The sequence below is a fragment of the Neolamprologus brichardi genome, chromosome 9 (genome assembly GCF_056152115.1).
Source record: "Neolamprologus brichardi isolate AB-2024 chromosome 9, ASM5615211v1, whole genome shotgun sequence".
Classification (NCBI taxonomy): Eukaryota; Metazoa; Chordata; class Actinopteri; order Cichliformes; family Cichlidae; genus Neolamprologus; species Neolamprologus brichardi.
The window spans coordinates 25,933,605-25,955,111 of NC_142112.1; the positions used below are offsets into that span (position 1 = coordinate 25,933,605).

General features: G+C 41.8%; 3 protein-coding genes across 9 annotated transcripts in view; all 3 read right to left on the bottom strand.

Annotated features, from left to right (window-relative positions):
* The window catches only part of ptprn2 (protein tyrosine phosphatase receptor type N2), a 148,569-nt gene extending 147,541 nt beyond the window's left edge, over positions 1-1,028 (bottom strand). For both annotated transcript variants that reach the window (XM_035909648.2, XM_006795053.3), the window contains exon 1: positions 684-1,028. In XM_035909648.2, coding sequence (XP_035765541.2) covers positions 684-795 — 112 coding nt within the window. In that variant the 5' untranslated portion in view covers positions 796-1,028. The remainder of the gene's footprint in view (positions 1-683) is intronic.
* Positions 1,029-1,874: 846 nt separating this feature from the next.
* On the bottom strand, positions 1,875-13,991 carry ncapg2 (non-SMC condensin II complex, subunit G2). Of its 3 annotated transcripts, none has more exons than XM_087846193.1 (26): positions 13,605-13,991; positions 10,976-11,158; positions 10,674-10,788; positions 10,122-10,279; positions 9,839-9,973; positions 9,626-9,720; positions 9,392-9,548; positions 9,198-9,290; positions 8,853-8,978; positions 8,547-8,726; positions 8,226-8,378; positions 7,851-8,073; positions 7,662-7,759; positions 6,651-6,821; positions 6,489-6,559; positions 6,227-6,377; positions 5,548-5,721; positions 5,329-5,445; positions 4,679-4,831; positions 3,821-3,920; positions 3,254-3,456; positions 3,018-3,152; positions 2,790-2,893; positions 2,609-2,709; positions 2,419-2,518; positions 1,875-2,326 (listed from the first exon to the last, which is right to left on the bottom strand). In XM_087846193.1, the coding sequence occupies exons 1-26, from the start codon at positions 13,680-13,682 to the stop codon at positions 2,275-2,277; spliced, it is 3,426 nt and encodes a 1,141-aa protein (XP_087702319.1). In that variant the 5' UTR covers positions 13,683-13,991; the 3' UTR covers positions 1,875-2,274. The 3 variants fall into 3 exon arrangements, with proteins under 3 accessions (XP_087702319.1, XP_087702320.1, XP_087702318.1); XM_087846194.1 differs by having other exon boundaries at positions 3,254-3,453; positions 6,651-6,824; XM_087846192.1 differs by having other exon boundaries at positions 6,651-6,824.
* Positions 13,992-14,646: 655 nt separating this feature from the next.
* Positions 14,647-21,507, bottom strand: part of esyt2b (extended synaptotagmin-like protein 2b) — a 46,851-nt gene continuing 39,990 nt past the window's right edge. For all 4 annotated transcript variants that reach the window (XM_087846199.1, XM_087846198.1, XM_087846197.1 and 1 more), the window contains 6 exons: positions 18,802-19,160; positions 18,432-18,530; positions 18,080-18,211; positions 15,970-16,075; positions 15,791-15,840; positions 14,647-15,669 (listed from right to left, as the gene is read on the bottom strand). In XM_087846199.1, the coding sequence (XP_087702325.1) occupies positions 15,600-15,669; positions 15,791-15,840; positions 15,970-16,075; positions 18,080-18,211; positions 18,432-18,530; positions 18,802-19,160 (816 nt within the window). In that variant the 3' untranslated portion in view covers positions 14,647-15,599. The remainder of the gene's footprint in view (positions 15,670-15,790; positions 15,841-15,969; positions 16,076-18,079; positions 18,212-18,431; positions 18,531-18,801; positions 19,161-21,507) is intronic.

A 21,507-nucleotide genomic window follows, 5' to 3' on the forward strand; every position in this document is an offset into this window, starting at 1 on the left:
TCACTGCGGCTGCTCCAATACATCACTCTTTGGACATCTGCCACTCTTTTCTTTCAAATCACAGAGCAGTGTCTGAGGCAGGGCTGGAAGAACAAATCAAGGGTAATGAAAATTTACCTCAGCCAAGTCTGAATATGAAACATAGCAATGTGAAATATGCCCTCTTTTCCCGGGGAGCATATAGGATGTCATGAAATATTTAACTGAGTTTAAAATTGCATGCTCCTTAAGGGAACGTGTGAGTAATTTTTATGTGCTGGGAAACTGTTAAAGGCATATGAAATAGGATGCATTGCTAGAGATGAAGGAGGTAAAAGATGGTCACACACACAAAAAGTGTTACAGGAAAGATTGTGTCCATGAGGCCTGAGAGGTTATGTAACTTTTCCCTGTTCAGGTTTCATCCAGTCTTGCCCACGGCACAGGTAAGTTTGCACCAAGACGGTGATACACTGTTTGCAAATACCGACATTATGAGTCTCAGCATGCATTAGGAACTTTTCTGCAAAGAGAGCAACTGTTTATATTAGAGATCGAGCCAAAAGAGGGCAACTCGGGAGGATTTAGCACCACGGACAGAGCCTGTGAGCGTATATACAAAACAAAAACAACTAAAAACCCAAAACACTTGATATGTTACAAAAAAAAGGAGCAATAACAGAAAGTGGAGCACAGGTGCTTACCAAATTTTCTGTCGGCGAGGGCAGGTGAGGAGCAAAGGCTGACAGCCAATGCAGCGAAGAGGACGGGACACCAGACTGAATCCATACCGCTCCTGCCTATACTCCAATCCATCGCTCACCTCCGCTAAAACAGCATGTTGTTTAACGCCAAACTCAAAGTGTCGGCCGCTTGCAGGAGACTCACAGAGAGAGCATGTCGGAGGGCTCAGATAATAATAATAACAATACGGAAAAAACGGGTAGAAACTGGAGCCGAAGTGGCTAAACGGCAACACAATACAGGCGTTGTTTCAGCACCACAAACAGCAACCAGCCTCACGGAGGAGCCCCTCCTAAGTTTCTGACGTCAAACACACACATGGTGAGGAGGGATGATGCGTGCAGCATGCAACCGAGCCGGGAGGGGTGCATGGATGGAAAGGAGAGGGGAGATGTGAATGATCACTGCCCGAAAGCCTTGCAGCCAACATACAGAAACCGGGGTGGGGGGTGAAAACCCCCACATCTTCAGATTGATTGATAGGACTGATTAAGATGACTGGGGGGAAACAAATGACGCGCACTGCAGGGGAGTTACAGAAATACTGCACATGAATATCAATGAATGAGCTGCTACTACATTTCTAGAGTACAGGTGCATTAAAATAATACAATATAAATTTATTATTTATAATAAAATAAATAAATACAGGGCTAATATTAACAAAATATATATACATATATTTCATTTTATTTAATTTACTTTTTTAGCTTTAAACTTTTATATAGTACATTTTTTAATGTCTTCATTTGTGTTCATCATAGCTGTATTCCTGATTTTCTAAAACAACCCGGTAGAAACTAAATTCTATAAAACCTAAAGTGGATTAAGTATTACAATCTACTACATTCATTTTAACCCTGGAATTTAGATGAACTGGTGACATCAACAAAATATGGCAAAAGCATATAGTTTGTTCCTTTGTGTTGGACAAAAGATGAAGCGGTGAATCTAGACTAGAAGCTTTGCTGTCTGCAGTGTTAACAAATATTTAAGAAGCGTATGTAAAGTGTGAAAATGGAAGCGGTTCCCTCTGTGAGAATGAAAGGAAGTGAGAGGATGATTTACGGCTTGTTTTCTCTGTTATTACTCTGCAAAGCGCTGCACGGGCAAGAAAACATCTGAGGAGGAAATAAACATCAAATTTAGGCTGATTGATACAGTTAGTTTTATTCTGATTAGCAGCAAACTGCAAGCTGACAGAGCAGCAGACACATGATGAAGATATGCATTTCAAATTGTTTTCAAAAAATATATGACGAGTGAAAGCTTAAAAGAAAAGTCCCACCATATTTCTTAAGTCAAGTTCTCAATCTGTATTTGTTAACATAAATATAGAAAGTTTGAGACAGGAACTGAGTATTGTATGCCATCAAGAAATAAATACAATGCAGGAGTTTAGCGAGCCTTGGAAAACTTTGTATTCCTGGTATTAATCCAAACCCTTAAAACAAAAGTGGGAAAAATCGACCTTCAGAAAAGCAGACCAAACAAAACAAAATAAAGCACAAAATACATCACATAGAAACGTTTGTCTTTTAAAGTTGGAACTCATAAATGCAGAATCTCATTCAAAGTCGTCACAGAAGATTCATAAATAACCCTGTTGGGGGAAAAAAAAGATGATTAGCCAAATGTAGTTATTATTATTCACAAGTTCTCAAAACAAAATCATCAGATTTCCTCCTCGCTTACCTCTGGACGTCTGCGCTGTCTGCAAAGGTGACTGCATGTTTGTAAAGCTGCTGCTGGACGGACACAGCTGCGCTCTTCAAGCCCGCTTTAGACTGTCCGGCTAACAGGCAGCAAGTGAAATGTGTCGTTAGGACCAGAGGGAAAAATATTCAGTTTTGAAGTTTTACGTTTTTTGGTAGTGGAAGCTCACCGTGTTTGATGACCGCCAAGACGTGCAGGACGGCTGCGAGTTCAACGAGATTGCTGATGGCCTCGGAATCCACAGATGTGCAGACCTCTGCCAGAAATGCCCTAAATAAAGGAACAGCAAACCATTAGACTCTGGAATACTCATTCATGGAAGTTAATGAAAAGAAACTTTCAATACTGACCTGGTAACAGGCTGTGACTTGAGGAGGACAGAGAGCAAGATCCTGGACAAAGGAGGCATGTTGTCCATTGACTCTGGGATGATCACCGCCTCAGGATGCTCAATCTTTAAAAAACACGAACACAGCTGCTCGTTAAGATTTCCAAAAAGTCCCACATCCGTCGCAGAAAATGCAGGATAACTGTTTATAATCTGAGTGCTTCCATTGTGCTGCTCTGTCAGCTCCCACCTTCTGAAGCAAATGTCTCTTCTCCACAACGATAACAGCAAATAAAGTAGAGAAGACCCCGCTGAGAGGTGCTCGGTCCCAGAGTTGGGCCACCTGAAGGAAGTCCGTCAGACCGGAAACAGCTGACTGACAGAGCTGCATCAGAGCAGGAAGAGAACATTTCATGGAGGTTAAAGCTCAGTTACCGGAACAGCCAGGTCCATCAGAGACTTTAATAAATAAAAATTTTGAAAAACCTGCTTTCCTTCCTCCGGATCCTTCCTAAGGCGACAGGCCAAGAGCTCTATAATCTTCTGGAAAATGTTAGACACCACACCTAAAATAACAGTGGTTGGATCCTCCTGATCCTCTTCAGGCTCCTTGCTGTCCTCAGGTGCATAGCTGTTTGCCACCTCCTTCAAAATTGGCAACACTGCAGGGATGCACAGGTAGCCCGCTTCTGAAAACACAAAGCAGAGTTAATTTAATTGCCAAATCTTCAATTTTCATCAGTTTTCTCAACAACCTTTTTCTTCTGACAAAAAAGATTGATAACTAAAAAAAAAAAGGAATGCTCTATTAAGTTGTGTAGACCTGCTCCGGGGAAAACAGTGCAACGCTTTACCTCCCACTCTCCTCGTTGGGAGGAAGAGAAGAGTAGATATGTGGATACATTTTGCATTTGATCTCATTAAAAATAAGATGCTTTGTAAACCATGTGAAGAAACTCTCTACTTTGGGTGAAGTAGGCTATTTTCAGAAAAACAAAAGTCCTGGCATTTCTCGGCGTACCTACAGACATGCAGACCATCTGAAACGCTCACCTGAGAGGAGGATGAGCGAGCACAGGTGTAGGATTTGACCCTTGAATGTCTCATCGCCCAAACCCACGAGCAAAACGTCACGGCATACTGTCAGGAAGCTCTGTGAAGAAAACAAAACAAAAACAACAAATACGGATTACACCCACTCTACATGTTAGCATAATGCTAATTTTTATGTCCAACACAAGCAGGTTTACTTTCAACACTCAAAGTGACAGGCTAATAATAAAAAAATGGAAAGAAACAGATAATGCTTAAATGAGATAATAAAGCTATTTCACCAAGGCAGTATTAACCGGAGGAGGCATGTACAGAGTGTGTGTGGACTGAGGCAGAACAATCAATGAAGTCTAAATTTACCAAGCAGAACAGAAAGTCCTGGGAGCAGGAGGCAAAAAGGCTCCACAAAAACCTAATGTTCTGGATAACAACATAACTCAGCCTCGGCTCTGTGTGCCCGGGTGAAAATGAGTGAGTTAACAATCGAAAGTGGCAATTTATGCACGAGGAAATGTGATTTCAGAGAAGTCTTTTGCTTGGATTGACTTTACTCGTCACGTAACCACAACCGTTCGTCACAAACCGACCTCACATCTGAATTTATCTTTGCTCTTCTTTGAAATAGCTAATAGGTATTTCTTTAAACAGACAGGCTGATGACCCATCATGTGAGCCTAAATCATACATTTGTGCTGAATTGGAAACCAGAGCCTCGTCTCCTTTTAACGGAAACCGCACACATTTTCCTTGTTTGACCAAATTAAATGCCTCGATATTTTCAAACCCCTGCTTAAAAAAAAGAAAAAAACGTAGCTCTTGATATAAACACATGGTTACAAAATGAACTGTGGAGCTCACCTCGGTTATCTCTGCAGCCAGCGGCTGTGGCTGAGATTTCTCAGAGTCCTCGCTGTCATCATCGCTACGTTTCGCTAGAAAGGGCAGCACCCTGTCGGCTACCCACGCAGCCACATGCTCCAGAGAGAGCAGGTAGTCACGGCCATCTGACAGCTGAAAGAGAGAGAAAAGGTTTCATTTTCTTTCTTTTTTTAAATTCTTTTTTCACAATTAACAAGAGGGGGGGCAAGGGAATAAAAAAAAATCAACCCATGGCCACATTTAGCTCACAAATCTAATGGTGTTTTCACACCTGCGCCTTTTAAATCAAACTCTGGCTCCTTTTCCCCTTTGGCGTAGGTCATTCCTGCGGATGCGAACACGGTAATTACACTCAGGTGTAGACTAAAACACCTGAGCTGAGACCGTTTGAAGGAGTTAGTCTCAGTCCAGCTCCTAACAAACTCCAGAGCAGTTTGTGAGAACTTGATCCAACATAACAACAAAATATCTGCTGCAAATCTGAGCTAAAAGCCTTCCCATGAAGCTTTGCATTCTGGGATGCGACGGCAAACTACAGATGTGTTACTACAGTCCAGTAGTACAGTGTTGCCTGAAATATTAACTATTAAGGTTGAGAGTCTAATGACAGAAAGTGCTATAAGCCTCACGTTATGTTGCAGATGTGCGCCGAGGCGGCCGTGGTGCTTGAAGGCGTTCAGTGCCGTGTCCACGCTGGCATGTTTGGGGTCTTCTGTGGTGGAGCTGAGATGACTGTAGAGCACCAACTATGGAGACAAAAATGACAGAAAACACACTTCTTATGGAGGAACCGTTCACGCTTCTCTGTCATTCGGTTCAAATATCGTACTGAATGACATCCATAATACCTTCCAGTTCCCCAGAACTGTATGCAGCTGCTTCAGTGGTTTCGCACCGAGAGCCAGGACCTTCTCACGTGTTGAAGTGTGGCTGAAAAGGTGCTCCAGGTAAGCCAGCGCCAGGTCGGGTTTGGCCTCCACCGTCTCCATGATGCATACCTTTCGACCACTGGTTGCCTTGTCCTTAAGATGACCACAAAAAAAGAGAATTTTTTTTTTAAAAGAATAGAAAATCTAACTTTTTTTTTCATGAAAACAAAAATTATATTCAGAACTAATTTCATTTTACTTTTGAGTGCCAATTTCTACAATAGTACAGAGAGAACCCAACAATGCTGTGAGCAAAGATTTGGTGACAGCGGGGAGGAAGAACACTCTTGTCAGAAAGTTAAATCGTGGAAGAACAGCCATCTGTCATGAAAGGAAAGAAAAGACGAAAGAAGAGGAGCACAGGGAGACCACAAACAAACGAGACATAACACAAACTTTGTGAGAAAGTGGTCAGAAGTTAGAGGCAGTCGTTGTAGATGAATGCAAGAGGAGTGAAAGAGCAGTATATCTAAGGGCCACCTGATCCAGCTGTAATCATAAGCTTTATTAAAAAGTTTAAGGCTAATCTTAAACTTTTGTGTTCTGGAGACAGACAAAGAAGACTGCAAAGATGTCAGGCATTGCATAAAGCGAGTACCTTTTTGGGCAGGGACTCTGTGAGCCAGTCAGTGATGAGCTCCAGGATGTCAGCAGCCTGGCCCCAGCTACAGAGGCAGTCGAGCAGCTGGCTGTACTGTGCTGGAGCAGCTCCCGAGTCCATCCTCCTTAGTCTAGACATGACTCCACAGCTAGGAGTAAGAAAGCAGGATGAAGGAGAGGATTATCCAGGATGTTTTTGGTAAAAGAAAAAGCAATAAAAACATAAAAATCTGAGTCAGGAAAAAAAAAAAGCTGCTCACCTGAACATCGGCACTGCGGTCGGGGGCATAAACGAGGCCAGCTGTATGAGAGGAACAGTAGCTCGCTCATCCTGGAAAACAAATCATGACTGCTTACATTTATTCAGGGGACAAAAATAAATATATAAAAAATACAACAGCACCACACTGCAGTGGATGTACCTCAAAGGCCTGGAAATACTTGGACATGACAGACCCAAACTTGGCACACGTATACTTCTGGGCCTCTTCATTTTGTTTCAGGGCTTTCGAGACACTTCTCCACAGGATGACCACGACCTCCAGCAAACTGGACACGATGGTCATGTCTTTCCCCAACAAGGCAGGTGCCGCCTGCTGAGATGAACAGACACACACAGAGGACACAGCCTGAGCTCGTGTTTCAGCACATTTTCTTCTTATCTCTGCAGTTCCACCAGTGGCCACACGAGGCTGGATTTAACCCTTTACAGCAGAAATAAACATGTTTACACCCTGGAACCAAAAGAATTTCACCTCTGTGAAATCGGTGGTTATTTTTACACATCTCCGGCGGCTGTAGCTACTAGCTGTTTGCTAGGCTTCCTCCACTAATTTAAGTCAATGATGTGGACTTAGAGACACGTTTGTGCCATTTGTGGCTTTCGAAGTGTTTTCATGTAATTATGTGACTAATAATAATGCTTCCTGTGGAGTTAATGGCACAGCTGGTCCAAGAAGTTTCTGCTCAGGTTTTTTTTGTTTTGTTTTTGAGTAAATCTTTACTATTTTTTTTTTAAATATCTTAATACTCATGTGAAGGTGTCTGTGTGAGGCACTCATTCAGTTTGTGGATGCAGCTTTTTTTTTTTAAGCAGTACACTTTGTATTCTAATTATGGACACTTTACACTCTGAAAAACAAAAACAGCAAGAGCCAATTTGCTGAAACAGGAAACAAACAGTGGGTGGCAACGAGGTAGGGATATTATTTTTTTATATACATACTTCCATGGTGTACTGTTTCAATCGATCAAAAAGTCATCTAAATAAATTCAGATTTGACTTAATGCGTGCACAACGCCCCCTGATACGAGGGCAAAAGGCAGGAGATCAGTTAGGCTTGGGGCTTAAGAGGTTAAATAATAAGAATCAAAAGCTAAATTTTGAGAGATGCTTCCCCTGCTCTAAGTCAGTCTGTGCGTTTCCGTCTTACTGCGCTGTTCTCTTTGTTGCTGTCATTGATGTCAGTCATGTCACAGTCAACCTGGATGCAGCTGTTCAGGACACGACGAATGGCCAACATCAGCTTTACTGGAGGAGAAGATAAAACGGTACAAGCATACTTAAAATATCCAAAAAACAGCATGCAAAAATAAATCAGGTTTTGTTGCTGTCCACTTACTGATGTTAGTGGGTGCTGTGTGTCTATAAGCAAACTGGTAGAATTTCCTGGCAGCCATGGGGTTCATCTGGATGAGGGTGATGCAGCGGTTACACCACTCCTTCTCCGACTCGTTGACCGGGAAGAACGACTTGAACAGCAAGTCGACGATACGCTTGGAAACCGAGTGTGAGTCAATGGCAAGGCGGGCAAGCAGGTGGTCCATGTTGCACACGTCCCAGAACTGGAGATTGGTAGATAGAGGAGATAAATGAGAAGTAAATTTTGTAAGTATGTATGTATGTGTGTATATATATAAAAATATAAAAAAATCCATAGCAACGTCACACAGCGACAGCCTGTTAAAGCTTTTAAAAAAACCTACACATACATTACCTTAGCAGCACGCACTGCTTTGACCTTCAGAAGCATGTCGAGGAAAGCTATCCGGACTTTCTCTGAGTTATCATGAAGGCTGTATTTGAGCGTAGGTAAGAGTTTCTCCAGAAGTGGATGGCTGAGAGCGTTGTCCAGGACAATAGTCAGACACTGGAGAAGGAGGGTAATTACACAAACCACAAGTCATTAAATAAATTATCCATGACTCGTGCAAATCAAACGATAGTTATTCTGCATAATTAACTCAATACTGGCAAAATGTCAAGACAGCGATTTCTTTCTCTTCTTTCAGGAAGGGAAAGAAGCCACATTTTCCACCTTGAACACTGAGCAGCGGACATCAGGGGAGCTACTGTCAGCCGCCAGCTCCGCCACCAGCTTCTTCACGAAGTCTGTGATGATTGTAGGTGGGAGGAGCTCCCAGCATTTAGCCAGGATCTTGCAGACACCCAGCGTGGCGTTGGAGCGCACTGTCGGATGAGGATCATCAAGGAGGTTCTGGGATGACAACAAGTGACATTTACGATTCTGTCTGCGCTCAGACAACGCTACCTTAGAAATGCTTTCTGCTGAGATACACCGAATATTCCCTTAATGCCTGGCGGGGGTTTGAAAGGTTCTCACCATTGCTGTGTCCAGTTGCTTTTGAATGTTCTCGTCTATCTTCTCGTTGCTTTCACTCGGGTCGTAAAATGGGAAGGCCTCAGTGAAAAGCAAAGTGGAATTTGCACGCACCTCAAAGTTAGGAGCCTGAATAAATCAAACAGAAACACATTTGATTAGAATTAAATGTCAAAAATTGAGGGTTCAGCTGGCTCACGATGGGCCTTTTGAGGGTTGACTGTGCACGTAATCTCAACTGGTCTGTATATACTTAAATGTGTGGATCGTCCTCTCATTAATTAATAATATTCTACTTGGGTTTTTTTGCTTGAAAGCGAGGCTAAAACCTGTATGAAGTACGCGTACACTGAGAGCTTTCCAAAGTATGGGCTTGTAGAGATTATAGAGCATCTTGTCCACGTTGCGGCAGTCCTTCCTCATGTGGAAATAGCTCACAATCTGAATATGAGACAAAGAGAGCAGAGAATGACACTCCATACGATGAATATGACGACTAAAAACATCTTTAAAACAGGCACATTTTTTATTTTACAGTCTACCTGTCGGACTTTGGAATGCACAGGAGAAGCTCTATGAAGGAAGATCGCGTTCTGCATGAAATCCTGAATGCATAAGCTCTCGATCTTCTCCAAGAACTCCCCACTAGCCTTCTTCCATGCTCTGAAGTAGATCTCTGCAATATGAGCAGTGATGGGCCTGAATGGAAGAGTTTAGTTGTTATTAACATGAAAAGAGAAGTGAGCGTGTCGGCGAGAAAAGACTGGGGTTCTTACTTGCTGTAAAACTCCAGCTGGTTTTTGATTGTGCCGTGAATAACCCAGATGAAGTTGACGTTCCAGCTGAAAAGAAACACCAGGAATCGCTTTCCCTGTGACAATATACACATCATCAGACTGACAGCTCGAGAGGGAAGCCACGACGATAAAAATAAATAAAGCAGGGAGTGAATCGTGAAAACAAGCACGCGGCGGCTGAGCATAACTCACATCATCGTTTCGAATGTGAGCAGGGCGGTGAAAGCACTGAAGCAACAAGTCGATTATCTGCTTGTTTTCTTCTGATGTGTAGTCAAGACTCAAAAGCACGTCATGGAGCCTCCACACTCTCTGGATCTCAGCTCCCTGACAAGAGACAACAGATCACAAAGGTTACCAGTTATCAGCAGACTGCTGTGAGATGCACTGGCTACTGATGGAAAACATTTCTTTCAGAGTGAAAACCTGCTGAAAGAGCTGAGGAGCTGACATGTGACTGAGGGGTTACACTCACTGGTTTCTTGAGAATGAAGCTCTTCTGAAGAGACACAAAGAAAGCAGTGCGCCCAAACCGTTCTTTCTCCTGCAGCCCTTTCTTCCACCAGGCCTCACACAGCGCGTGGATGTGGTTCTGCAGAGGTGCCTCTGAGACAGGAAGCGACACCAGTACATCTGAAGGACACAGACACACACAGATGCTCATTATTATTTAAGCTTTTCTGAAAAGGCAAAGATCAGATGGCAATTATGTGTTACCTTTGGATTGCAAAGGTAACACATGTGACTTTCTGGCCTCATTGCAGAATAAAAGCATTTTCACTGAAACGTCCACGATTCATCTCATAAACTGAGCAATTATGATGGTTTTTCAGGTTGTTTTTTCATAACTGGTAAAAGAATTGGTGCTTATAACAGCTGGTTTCTACTCTTACAGGATAATCAAAGCTCTATAATGTATATATTTATAAGTTAGGTATAAATATCTATCCATCTATCTATCTGAATGGGAAGAGCAACATATGCAACTCATTTGCTGTAAAAATGTGCAAAAAACACAAACAATCACCGTGAAGACGTCGGGTAACTTCCAGAAGGGGGCTATAGTGGTCATCGTCTTGTAAAACCTGCAGAGACACTGTAGAGACGAGCGTCACGCCGTCCACAACAGCCACAGCGCGTTTCTGGGAAAAAAGTTAATGCACCAGATGTTAAAAGATACAATTAAGCAAAATGTGAAAAAGCTTAAAAGCAATGTGATATTACAAAAATCAACATAGGAGTGCTTTGCATACATCTAGTCCTTAATATTCGAATAATATCACTGACAAAGACTAAGCATGGGGTCAGTGAGCTGATCCTTTTACTCACAGAGTCTGCAGTGGGCTCCTCCTGCATGCCGCCCTCCTCCCCCCTGCCCTCCCCGCGCTCTGTGGGAAACTCCAGCAGGACGTCCTGAAGCAGAGATGCCAGTCTTCTCCACAGGGCCTCCCTCTGCTCTCTGGGCATCTCCTGCAACACCTCCTCCACATCGAAGGGCTCGGCTTTGTCCTTCTGCTCAGATTTATAGACAGACAGGCACAGCTTTGACTGGACAGCCATGTGTTATGCACATTTAATAAAAATATAATAACTGAAGAAATTATTTTTGTCTGTAATTCCAATGTCAATTGTAACCGCCACATTAAAAAAAAGACATTTGAGAGAAAAGGATGATCATGCATTTTTTCTCACTTCACCTTTCAGCACATCCATTTTTTCTCCATAAAAATCCACAATTTACTTCTCACCAGGCTGAGTCAGACTTAGTTTAGGTCACATTTATTTATTTATTGTTATTTGAAATATAATTAAAAGTTCAAGTCTGCCTTAACGACAAACCACACAAAGGACAAATTTCTTCCTTTTTTACCCCACCGGATGCTAAAACTACCCTGATATTAATATTCTGAATTTGTCACAGCTAACTCTTACATACTGTTCAGGTCAAACCTGGCCCGTTTTGACAAATTTAACATTTCTTTTATTTTCATTTCTTTTTTTTTTAATGGGGCATGGGTGACAGAGTTGTAGGGGGACCTGTCTATGTGCTGGTCTATGGACGGTCATGGGGGGAATCTCCATACATGAGGGTTAAACAGGCTTATTATCAATAAATTATGCTGGGTGGTTTTGCCTTGCCTCTCTGTAACACTTGTGGATTTATGTGCTGTGATTGCTTACTATCCATCTGTGACATAACTCTGAGAAAAGCCGCAGCTCGGGCTGCAGTGTGAGTACTGACAGGAAGTAGAAAGAAAGGTCATGTTTCTCTCATTTTGGCTTCTCTCCATTGACTCCCTGTTAAACCAAAGGTAGAATTTAAAATTGTCCTCCTCACATTCAAAACCCTTTAATCACTGAGCTCCATCACATTTTAAAGACCTCACAGTGTAAAACTGAGCACTTTTATTTCAGAGTACAGGCCTCCTACGGCTATAAAAGAGTACATTTGCAGAGCATTCGGCTGGATTCAGGAAGGGCAGAGCCTCTCTGCTTTAAAGTTGGGCTTAAATTATATTTATATACTAACGTTGCATAACATCAACTTTGTATCCTGCAGTTTGGGAGTTTTCCTCCCTGTACCTTTTTCCAGGCTCGTCTCCATCTGCTCAGTCTAAGACTTTGGAGGGTGAAGCAACCAATTACATGACAGCAACTCAGTGCATTTAGACATTCAGACACACAACATGAACCACTGAAGTTGAAATGTAGCGTGAGCATGTAGAATAAAGGTGATTTAAAATACTTTGAATCTGGCGTGGTTGTCTGTGCCAGACAGGCTGGTCTGAGTATTTCAGAAACTGCTGATCTGCTGAGATTTTACCACACAGCCATCTCTAGGCTTTACAGTGAGCTGCATTTCTCTGGGTGAAAATGCCTTGGTGACATCAGAGGTCACGGGAGAATGGCCAGACTGCTTTAAGCTGATAGGAAGGCAACAGTAAGTAAAATAGTCACTCATTACAACCAAGGTATGCAGAAGAGCATCTCTGAATGCACCACACGTCATACCCTAAGCAGATGGGCTACAGCAGGAAAAGACCACACCAGCTGCCAGGCCTTTCAGCCAAAAACAAGAAACTGAGGCTACAATCTGCACAAGCTCACCAAAATTGGACAGTAAAAGATCAGAAAAACCTTGCCTGGTCTGATGAGTCTCGATTTCTGCTGTGACATTCAGATGATAGGGTCAGAATTTAGCATAAACAACATGAAAGCATGGATCCATCCTGCCTTAGATCGATGGTTCAGGCTGCTGGTGATGTAATGGCCTGGGGGATATATTCTTGGCACACTTTGGACCCATCAGCTTCAGTTGAGTATGGTTTAAATGTCACAGCTACTGGAGTCGTGTTGATGACCACCTCCATCCAATTATGAAAACAGCGTCCCCATCTTCTGATGGCTGCTTGCTATGCCACAAAGCTCAAATCATCTCACACTGCTTTCTTGAACATGGCAGTGAGTTCACTGCACTCAAATGTCCCAAACAGTCACCAGATCGAGATCATGGATGGATGTGCTTGAGTAAATCAAAGCCTATTTAAAAATGGTCTGGAAGATTTTTATCATCGTCTTGGTGAATTTTCCTTTGGTTATAGGCCAAAACCTCTTTGGTGAGTATTAAAAAAAACATGCAGGAGGGAAAAATGCTTACTTTACAACAGACAGTAAAAGTTTGTCAAAGTTGGGATCGAAACAAGCATTGTCAAATAACTGGACTCCAATTTTTAATAACCCCCCATGAGTACACTCCGTATCTTTAACTTTAAATAGCATTTTAATAGTGAACACAGCAACCATATTATTTGCATCTCATGTTTAGGACCTGACTTGAAGACTTTCCTGTACTACTTACACCTCACAGCCACACATCTACAGTTAAACAAGCTAAACAGGAGACTTCTAATAGCTTCTGGGTGTTTCAGGATTAACTCGCATTGAGTTAGCTACTTACGTGAAGCTGAATAAAGCGAAGAAAGCCCTCCACATTTTCTTTACAGGCTGCTTCTAAAAATGCCTCTCGCTTGGACATGATTCCTGCTTCCACAGTGATCCGAGGTAACCGTAAGTTTTCCTGTAATGCTGCTATGAAGCCACTATAGCGTTAGCTTGTCTCGCTGTAACAACTCCAAAACAACAAATATGGCAGTCCGTTTGTCGTTACCGTCAAAAGTGCTAATTGCAGACGCAGGGTTGGCTGGTACTAAGGCTCTCAATGATGCGCATTTGAATTAAGCTGCATTTCCTTCGTCTGTTACCTTTTTATTAAGTATTTTGTGAAAGGAAACAGTGAAATGACAGCGAGCCATAACAACAGTAAACCCGCGCAAATTTGGATAAAGTCGGTTCCACACGTCATCACGTTTGTTTCGACGCTGACGTACAGTTGCAATTCTCTGCTTTTGCCACTGGATGGCGGCAAACCACTACAGATGTTCTGTGTCTCAAAAAGCGTAAACGAGTAACATTATGGCGTTTTCGTATTACTTTTTCTGTGGATGATTCATATTATGGATTAGACCCCAGTCAAGAGACATTTATTTGCAAGGCGCACACCAAGCCTCACATAATATATCGTAATTCAAAGTGTTTATTATTCAGTCTTTGCTAGATTTACTATGCATTCAAGTGATTTCAGAATAATCGGAAAAAGGACAACTCCAAAAAAATTACGTCAATGCCAACCGAAGATATAAAAAAAAAAACAATTAGGAAATTCCCTTAATTGCTTTTTAGGTACGCAGAAAACGACAGGTCACTGGTCCTTGTTAACCTTCCCATATGACCTGCTCGACCTCCTGAGCTTCAGCCAGCCTGAAACTTTAAATATAAATATAAATATAGATTGTTGTTCAAACGAGACCAAAATACAAGACATCATCCGTTTGATTTTCATATTCCAAATTTAAGCACGACTTTAAGCACAACAAAGTTGCAAAATTTGGGGAACATCACAGAAGCACATGAAAATGGGGTATTAAAAAAAGCACACCAACTTTCACAAGATAAAACATGTATTCATCAAAAGCCATCCAAAATAATAACAATAAGAAGGCAAGTAAATTATATTTGTGTGGATTTTTTAAGGCACAGGATAGATAACCAGAAATGTATTTAACAGCTCCCATGAAACTCATAACTGCAAGGCAAAAACATACACAAGCACGACAAGGATGCATCATCTTGACACAGACTCTGGCAGCCCTGCTCATAAAATGCAAAAACTGTTGTCCCTGTTCATGTTTTTCAGTTTTTTCAACTTACATTTAGTTTGAAAACAGTCAAACCCTTATTCAAGTATCCTTTGCATAATGCACAGAGCTTGCTCATAGCCCTAAAATGTCCCCAAATCTCATTCAGAATCAACCACCATTGCACAAATCTCCTAAAATATACACAGCACAGCAGTCGTTTTATTCTTTGCATATCGGCATTCCATGTTTGTAATCAAGCATTAATAATGAGAGGTAAGCGATCAATCAACACTGCGTGCCAAAGGAAAATCAAAATCTAAAATCAGGACTGCTACTTAAGCCTATATTTGTGTGCATCAGTTCCTTTGGTTAGTTTTCTCAGACAACAAATGAAAATTCTTCACATTTTAACAAACCGGATACAAAGTCATAAGAATCGTGACAGATTTCAACACGACTCCTCCAAGGTAAGTATAATGCCATGAAAACCCCTGCAAATTCTTATAACTATATATATTTACATTAAAACACTGAAAACAGAGACAAGGCAGTCAGTGTGTTTGAACACATTAAAATATGTTACAACATCTTCCAATCAGGCTCATGAAAGATTAACAGGAAATTTTGACAAAAATAAAACTAAACATGATGAAATTATTCCTGTTGGAACTAAATGGAAATTATATATGAATACAACAGAAGGATGTGCCCTTAGGTTAACAAGATAACTATGTTACAGAAGAGAGGTGGTGCCACTACGTGATGACGGGGTCTTGAATACTTTTTGTGGCTTGAGATGACAAACCATCTTCACTTAGATAATACCTGCAACAGAAAAAATGATGAAATTAGATATTAAAGGACAGAAATTTGCTTCTTTTTTTTTTTTTTTACCCCCAAGAATCAACTCAATGTTGTACAGGAAACACATAAAATGCTAGTTTACCACTGTGTGATTCCTTTTGCTATGTCATCTCCACTTAAATCCACCAGAACCTGTAATTTTAGGCAAAAAACAAAGAAAAAGAACAAGAAATGTTTAGAATCAGCACCTGCATTGATGGCTCGAAAAGCGATAAAAACGTCAGTGCGTAAGCCACTACAGGGAAAGCCTTCAGGAGATACCTTTCCCAGAAGCCCTTTGTGTTTGGACAGGATGCTCCCTCCATTCTTCACAGCAACATCCAGAGTTCTCCTGTGGAGCTCCACAATAGATACACTAAACTCAAACCTGCAAACACACACACACGCACACAAACATAAGCATACGCTTTTTATGTTTAGCATAAAATCCAGATTGTGCGTGGCCATTGTCTGGGCCTTCTCTACGTATCCCTTTTGTCCATCTGCATTTTCTTGCAGGGTCCTGGTGGGTGAAGTGAATTGGTGTAAATGGGACCACCCGGCCGGTCTGCCTGGACGCATTTAAGAGCTGCTTGTCTCAGGCTTTGCTCTACCTTGTTCTCCATCCACTTAGCACCATGCAATTTTTACAGCTGCCTAAAGATTCAGACAGTGCTGACTAAAGAGAGTGGGGACTAACAGCGATGTGATGAACAGAAACAAAGACACTTAGGAACTTTGTAGCTGGCGGGATGGTACAAAGTTAAACTTTTTCTCAAATTTGGGGCAAGCCATTAAAGTAACCACCAATGAGAGGATACTGTCGACTGATATAAGACAAGGTGGTAAATACAGTACAGGGATGCCAAGGAAACTGGAGCCGGGGATGTCCACTAGTGACCAACTGTCAACAAACAAACTGATGTGTGACAAATGAATTGTTTTACATGTGGACAGGACTTAACTCAGTCACGTATGGTCACAAGCTTTTCTGTAATGACTGAAAGAAAGAGATCACAGATACAAGCTTTCTCCGAAGGGTGTCTGGCTCAGCCTTTGGCTCATTTGAGAGGGGGGTAGAGTAAAGCTGCCACTCCTCCACACAAAAAGAAGGTAGATGAGACAGTTCAACTATCGGACTGGGATGCATCATGGATGAGGTGTACTGTCCTACTGGGTGGAGGCAATGGGGCAGATCCAGGACATGCTGCAGAGATCTGGAAGAGCCGGAGAAGGTGGCCCTGGTTATCACTGCTTTGACTAACAGAGTAGCAGAAAACGGATGGATGGATAAACAGGCGATTGAATGGGTTGAAACTGGGTCTTTGTCATGGCTCAGTGGCCAGACTATGACAAATATGGGGATTGTTCTGGTCCTTTAAACAAAAGGTAAGGCAAAGAAATTTGCCTTACCTTTTGCAAACTGTAGAAAATTATTTGACTTTGAATTCACAACAAAGCAGCATACACTAGTGTAAACTTGAGGCCTTGCATGGTTTGTTTGGCTTGCTAACCACATTGTGGAGAGACAGATAAGTTGGTTTAAGTTGGTATTTCTGATTTGTGATTTCAACATGGTGCCAGTGGGGTTTAAGTAAGTGCCAGCAGGTGCTTAAGTGTTTGTGTGAGTCCATAATCTCTTTCTCTTTGACCTCAAGTCTTGTGTTCTAGCCCCTGCACAGCTATTGTTAACAATTTCATTTCCTCCTAATAGTTAAACTGCAAACCAGCATAAAGTGTTTCTGACATGGGCATATTGCCTCTCTAAGTTTGCACTAAGTCATCAAAACTTTGAAAACCCCTGCAGGCTCAAGATGGCTTATAATCAATACAACTGCATCAATAGCCAGCGGGACTAGGAAAGCACCGACGTGCTAACTCCAGCCTACACGAAGGAGCTGAATGATGCGATCGGCTTTCATCCACGAGGCTAAAAGATTTAGTCTGAGCACTGAAGCTCAACTGCAAACAAAAGTGTCCAAAACAAACAGAAACTCGAGGTGATGGATCCACAGCGGCCACAGGTGATACGAATCTCAGCTCAGCAGGGTCATATCGTCTCTGCAAGCTCTTTTCTTCAGTAATAAAAAAGCTCTGTTGCTAGAAAAAAATTAAATATTCCACAACTGCACCCTTACTGTGGGTCTGAATTCAAGAAGGACCCTGAAAATATAACTGAACATTAAAACTGGAAATAAAAGGAACGCTTTGAAGGACTCTCAAAACACAGCCGGTTATCAAATTAATACAGCGGCATAACTGCAGCTGAAGGCAGAAATATTCTCAGAGCTTATAACAATCGGACACAGGTGAAGCAAAACAACAGATCCTCAGTAATCACATTACGTTACAAATCTGCAAGGAATCTCAGCAAGTACTGATGCAAACCCACGTCTGATCGTAAACAGGATTAAGAGTCCTCTTCATTGTGCTTGTCTTCCTCTTCCCCGTCCGGCTCTTGTCAGGCAGCAAATAGAGGCGTATGAAGGGGTCCGAGCCGTCTTTGGTGAAGGCTATCAAGTTGCTGAGGACACACAGGACAAACGTGTTTTCACTCACATGTTGCCAGGCACGTGTTGCTTGTTAAATCTTTACAGTTAGCAGCTCCACAGGAAAGAAAGTGATTTGAATACCATGGGCTGAATCTGCACAAACTCAAGTTAATGGCACAAAGAGCCCAAAAACAAAAAGTCCTTCGAACCACTTTGTGTAAATTCAGTGTATTGTAGTAGTTTGGAGCTCACCGGCAGGCGTGCACCACCACAATGAGTTTATTCCTCTGGGAGCTGTGTCGAACAGTCAGCTGGATCTCACCCAGGGGGTACTGGCTGGGGGCCGAGCCGCTATAAACACACCAAAGTCAGTCAGTGTCACGTCCAGGTGCTGCGGTCCAATTTACAAAGTGCATGCATACAGGGACTGATTAATTGTTTGATGGGTAGGCTGATAAAATATTTATAAAGGTGAATATTCAAAAATCACGATGACATTTAGATGGAGGCCAGAATTTAAATGAAGTTGATGGAAAAACAATAAGAAACCCTGAGATGAGCCAAGCTGGAAAAGCTGGAAAATAAACAATAATAAAAGTAATATATCATATCTGCCATTTACTTCTGCAGCTGACGAAGCCTTTGCTGAAGCTCCACGGTGGCAATAGGCAGGGAGATATCCGATGCCAGGCTGGCTGTGGACTTGTTGTGCGGCAGGTGTTTCTGGGAGCTTGACATGGCGGTGGTCAGGTTGGTGGTACTGTAGCGATGGCTGGCTCCGTACGGCTCGCCGTCCCTGTCCTTGAGGTTGAGAGTGGAAGCTTCTATAGGATGCAAATGCGAATGCGTGGGCGGAGGCAGCGGCGAATCTGAGACTGATGGTCTCAGGGACGAGGCTGGGGGTGCCTGTGGCACGCCGGACTTGTTGACCTGGACTGAAGAAGGCTGGTCTGAGGACACTTGCTTCTCCAAGGACAGGATCTAGAGAAAGACATGAAGATGTTTAGTTGATTGAGAATAGAAAATAAGAAGTTAAAGTTAATGTAGGTGCTGTCATTTTACGTGAAAAGTCTCTAAATTTAGCAGACCTTTCTAAACTGTGGTTTTTTTTTTAATTTTATTATGTTTTTTTAAGAGTCTGCAAAGTAATTTCTCTTCTAAATGTATGTTGGTTGTGCTTCAATATGGAGAAACTGTTTTAGAGCAGGTCAATATCTTAATGTAGCTGCATTCCTTTTTTTAATTGGATCACAGTCATTCAGTATAATACACTTCATTTTGGTCTCAAGAAGGGCAATGCAGTTTGTTTGTTATAGCTTCCTGTGTTTCCAGATGGGAACAGGAGAAAATATCCTCATGAGCAGTAAGTAATGGCTTTAGTTAAGGCTGAACTACGCTATGGATGGCAATGAGGCAAACCACCAAAGACTACCTGTCAAATCACTGGATTTAGTGCCTCAGGCAAAGAGATATAATTTTAGTGGTGCATCTCGAAAACGTCTACAGCACAAACAGCAAACAAATCAGAATCTGACTTTAATTTTCACCGCCGTGATGCTGCGACAGCAGAGATGACGCTACGCCTGTTCCAATTTTCATTAAGCCACTAAGCCCCACAGTTTCAGAGTGAAAAATGCTGTTAACTAAATAAAAGATAAATAGATCGACGTCAGAGTCTCAGATTTTACAGAAGACTCACAAATGAATCCTGGAAATATTCCTCCAGAGTGTCAAACACGCTGACATCACAGTTCCCTATAAATTTGAATCCTGCAGCTTCTTATTTAACGTCCTAGGACCTGGAGTCCATGTATGTGGACATCACATTTTGGGTTATTTAGACCAAAATACTCAATTTTGCTCTCATTCATTGGGTCCCAATCAGCCCAGATATCAAAGAGAAATCAAAAATGCATGCCGTGGAAGAGTTCGGGCCTTAGGAGGTTAAACTTGTTGAACTGCACTTAACCACCAGGGCTGTCTCTGCGTCATCCTGGATCTGCCCCATTCTGAAGGAATGTCACACTCGCGACTTGTTGGCTTTGCAACTGATGGGCTGATAAAGACACACCTGTGTGAAAAGATCGATCCCAACCTGACTGTCTTTTACTGCATCATTCATAAGTTAGAACCTGCAAACATGTGGAACATGTTACAGAGCCGAGTCATTTTCATATATGTATCGACTCTCAAACTTCAAAGTCTGCTGCTGAACTGAGTTAATGAGCCGGGTCACTTTGTTCCCTGTAGGAAGAGTTGCAAACTACTCTGTAACTGCTACACTGACAGCAGTAATCAACAGCAAATACCCTAACAGGCTTCAGAGTATGCAGGACCGCTCTCTTTCCTGAATTATTATGATAATCATTATCACAGGAAAAAAAAAATATAATCAGAATATTCCCAAAATTCACACTATATAAGATGTATTGTAATGTACTGCAAACAGATTAAACAGTTTATCTTCTCAAACATGACATGCTATCAGCAAATCCATTTACAGTTTTATTTATTTACAGTTGAAGCTAGCCAGGGGCACATTGTTAACTAGATTAACTAACTACAGTCGGTTTCTAGGTTGCCACTTCAGTAAAAATCAATTTGCAAGAACAGCCACTGTTTTGTGTTTCCACACTTTGTGAAAGTGGGGCTTTCAGGGCAGTGAGGCAGCTCTATTCTCCTCTTAACTGGGAGTTAAGTACACTCCAGCAACTGCAGTAAAGACAGTGTTGCTGAAAAACATTAGTCTTTGTCCCAAAAAGCCCGGCATTACAATATACTGCGTTAAATATAAATACTCAGAGGAGCCGCAGAGGTTAGGTTAGGGTCTGATTTTTCTCTTTTTATATTTATAAAATCTGATGATTATTAACCAAACCTTTGCTGCTAATGTTTCTCTGCTTAGTCTAAAATGTGTCAGATAAAATGTTTTCAACCAACCTCATGACATGGCTGGATTAATTGGCTAACTAACCAGCTCCAACTGATTAAATCTGCCAGGGCACAATAATATTCAATATTTAGTATTTAATGTTATATTCACATAGATTATCGCGATGATGTTGTTTATTATATTGCTCTCTCTTTTTTTTTTGCTTGTTTTCTCTTTTTCCTTTCTCAACAGGTGATCCAGGTGATTGATATATGTATTTTTTGTCTTTTTGTTTTGTTTGTTTTTGTTTTTTGCCCTTTATCACCGTTCCTCTTCCCGCTGTTTTTCTTTCCCAACCTCTCTTTCTTTCTCCCTTTTCTTTCCCTCAGTCATGTCTGTCCCTTGTGTAGCAAGTAAAAAATAAAATGAAATAAACAATAAAAACAAAGGTCAATC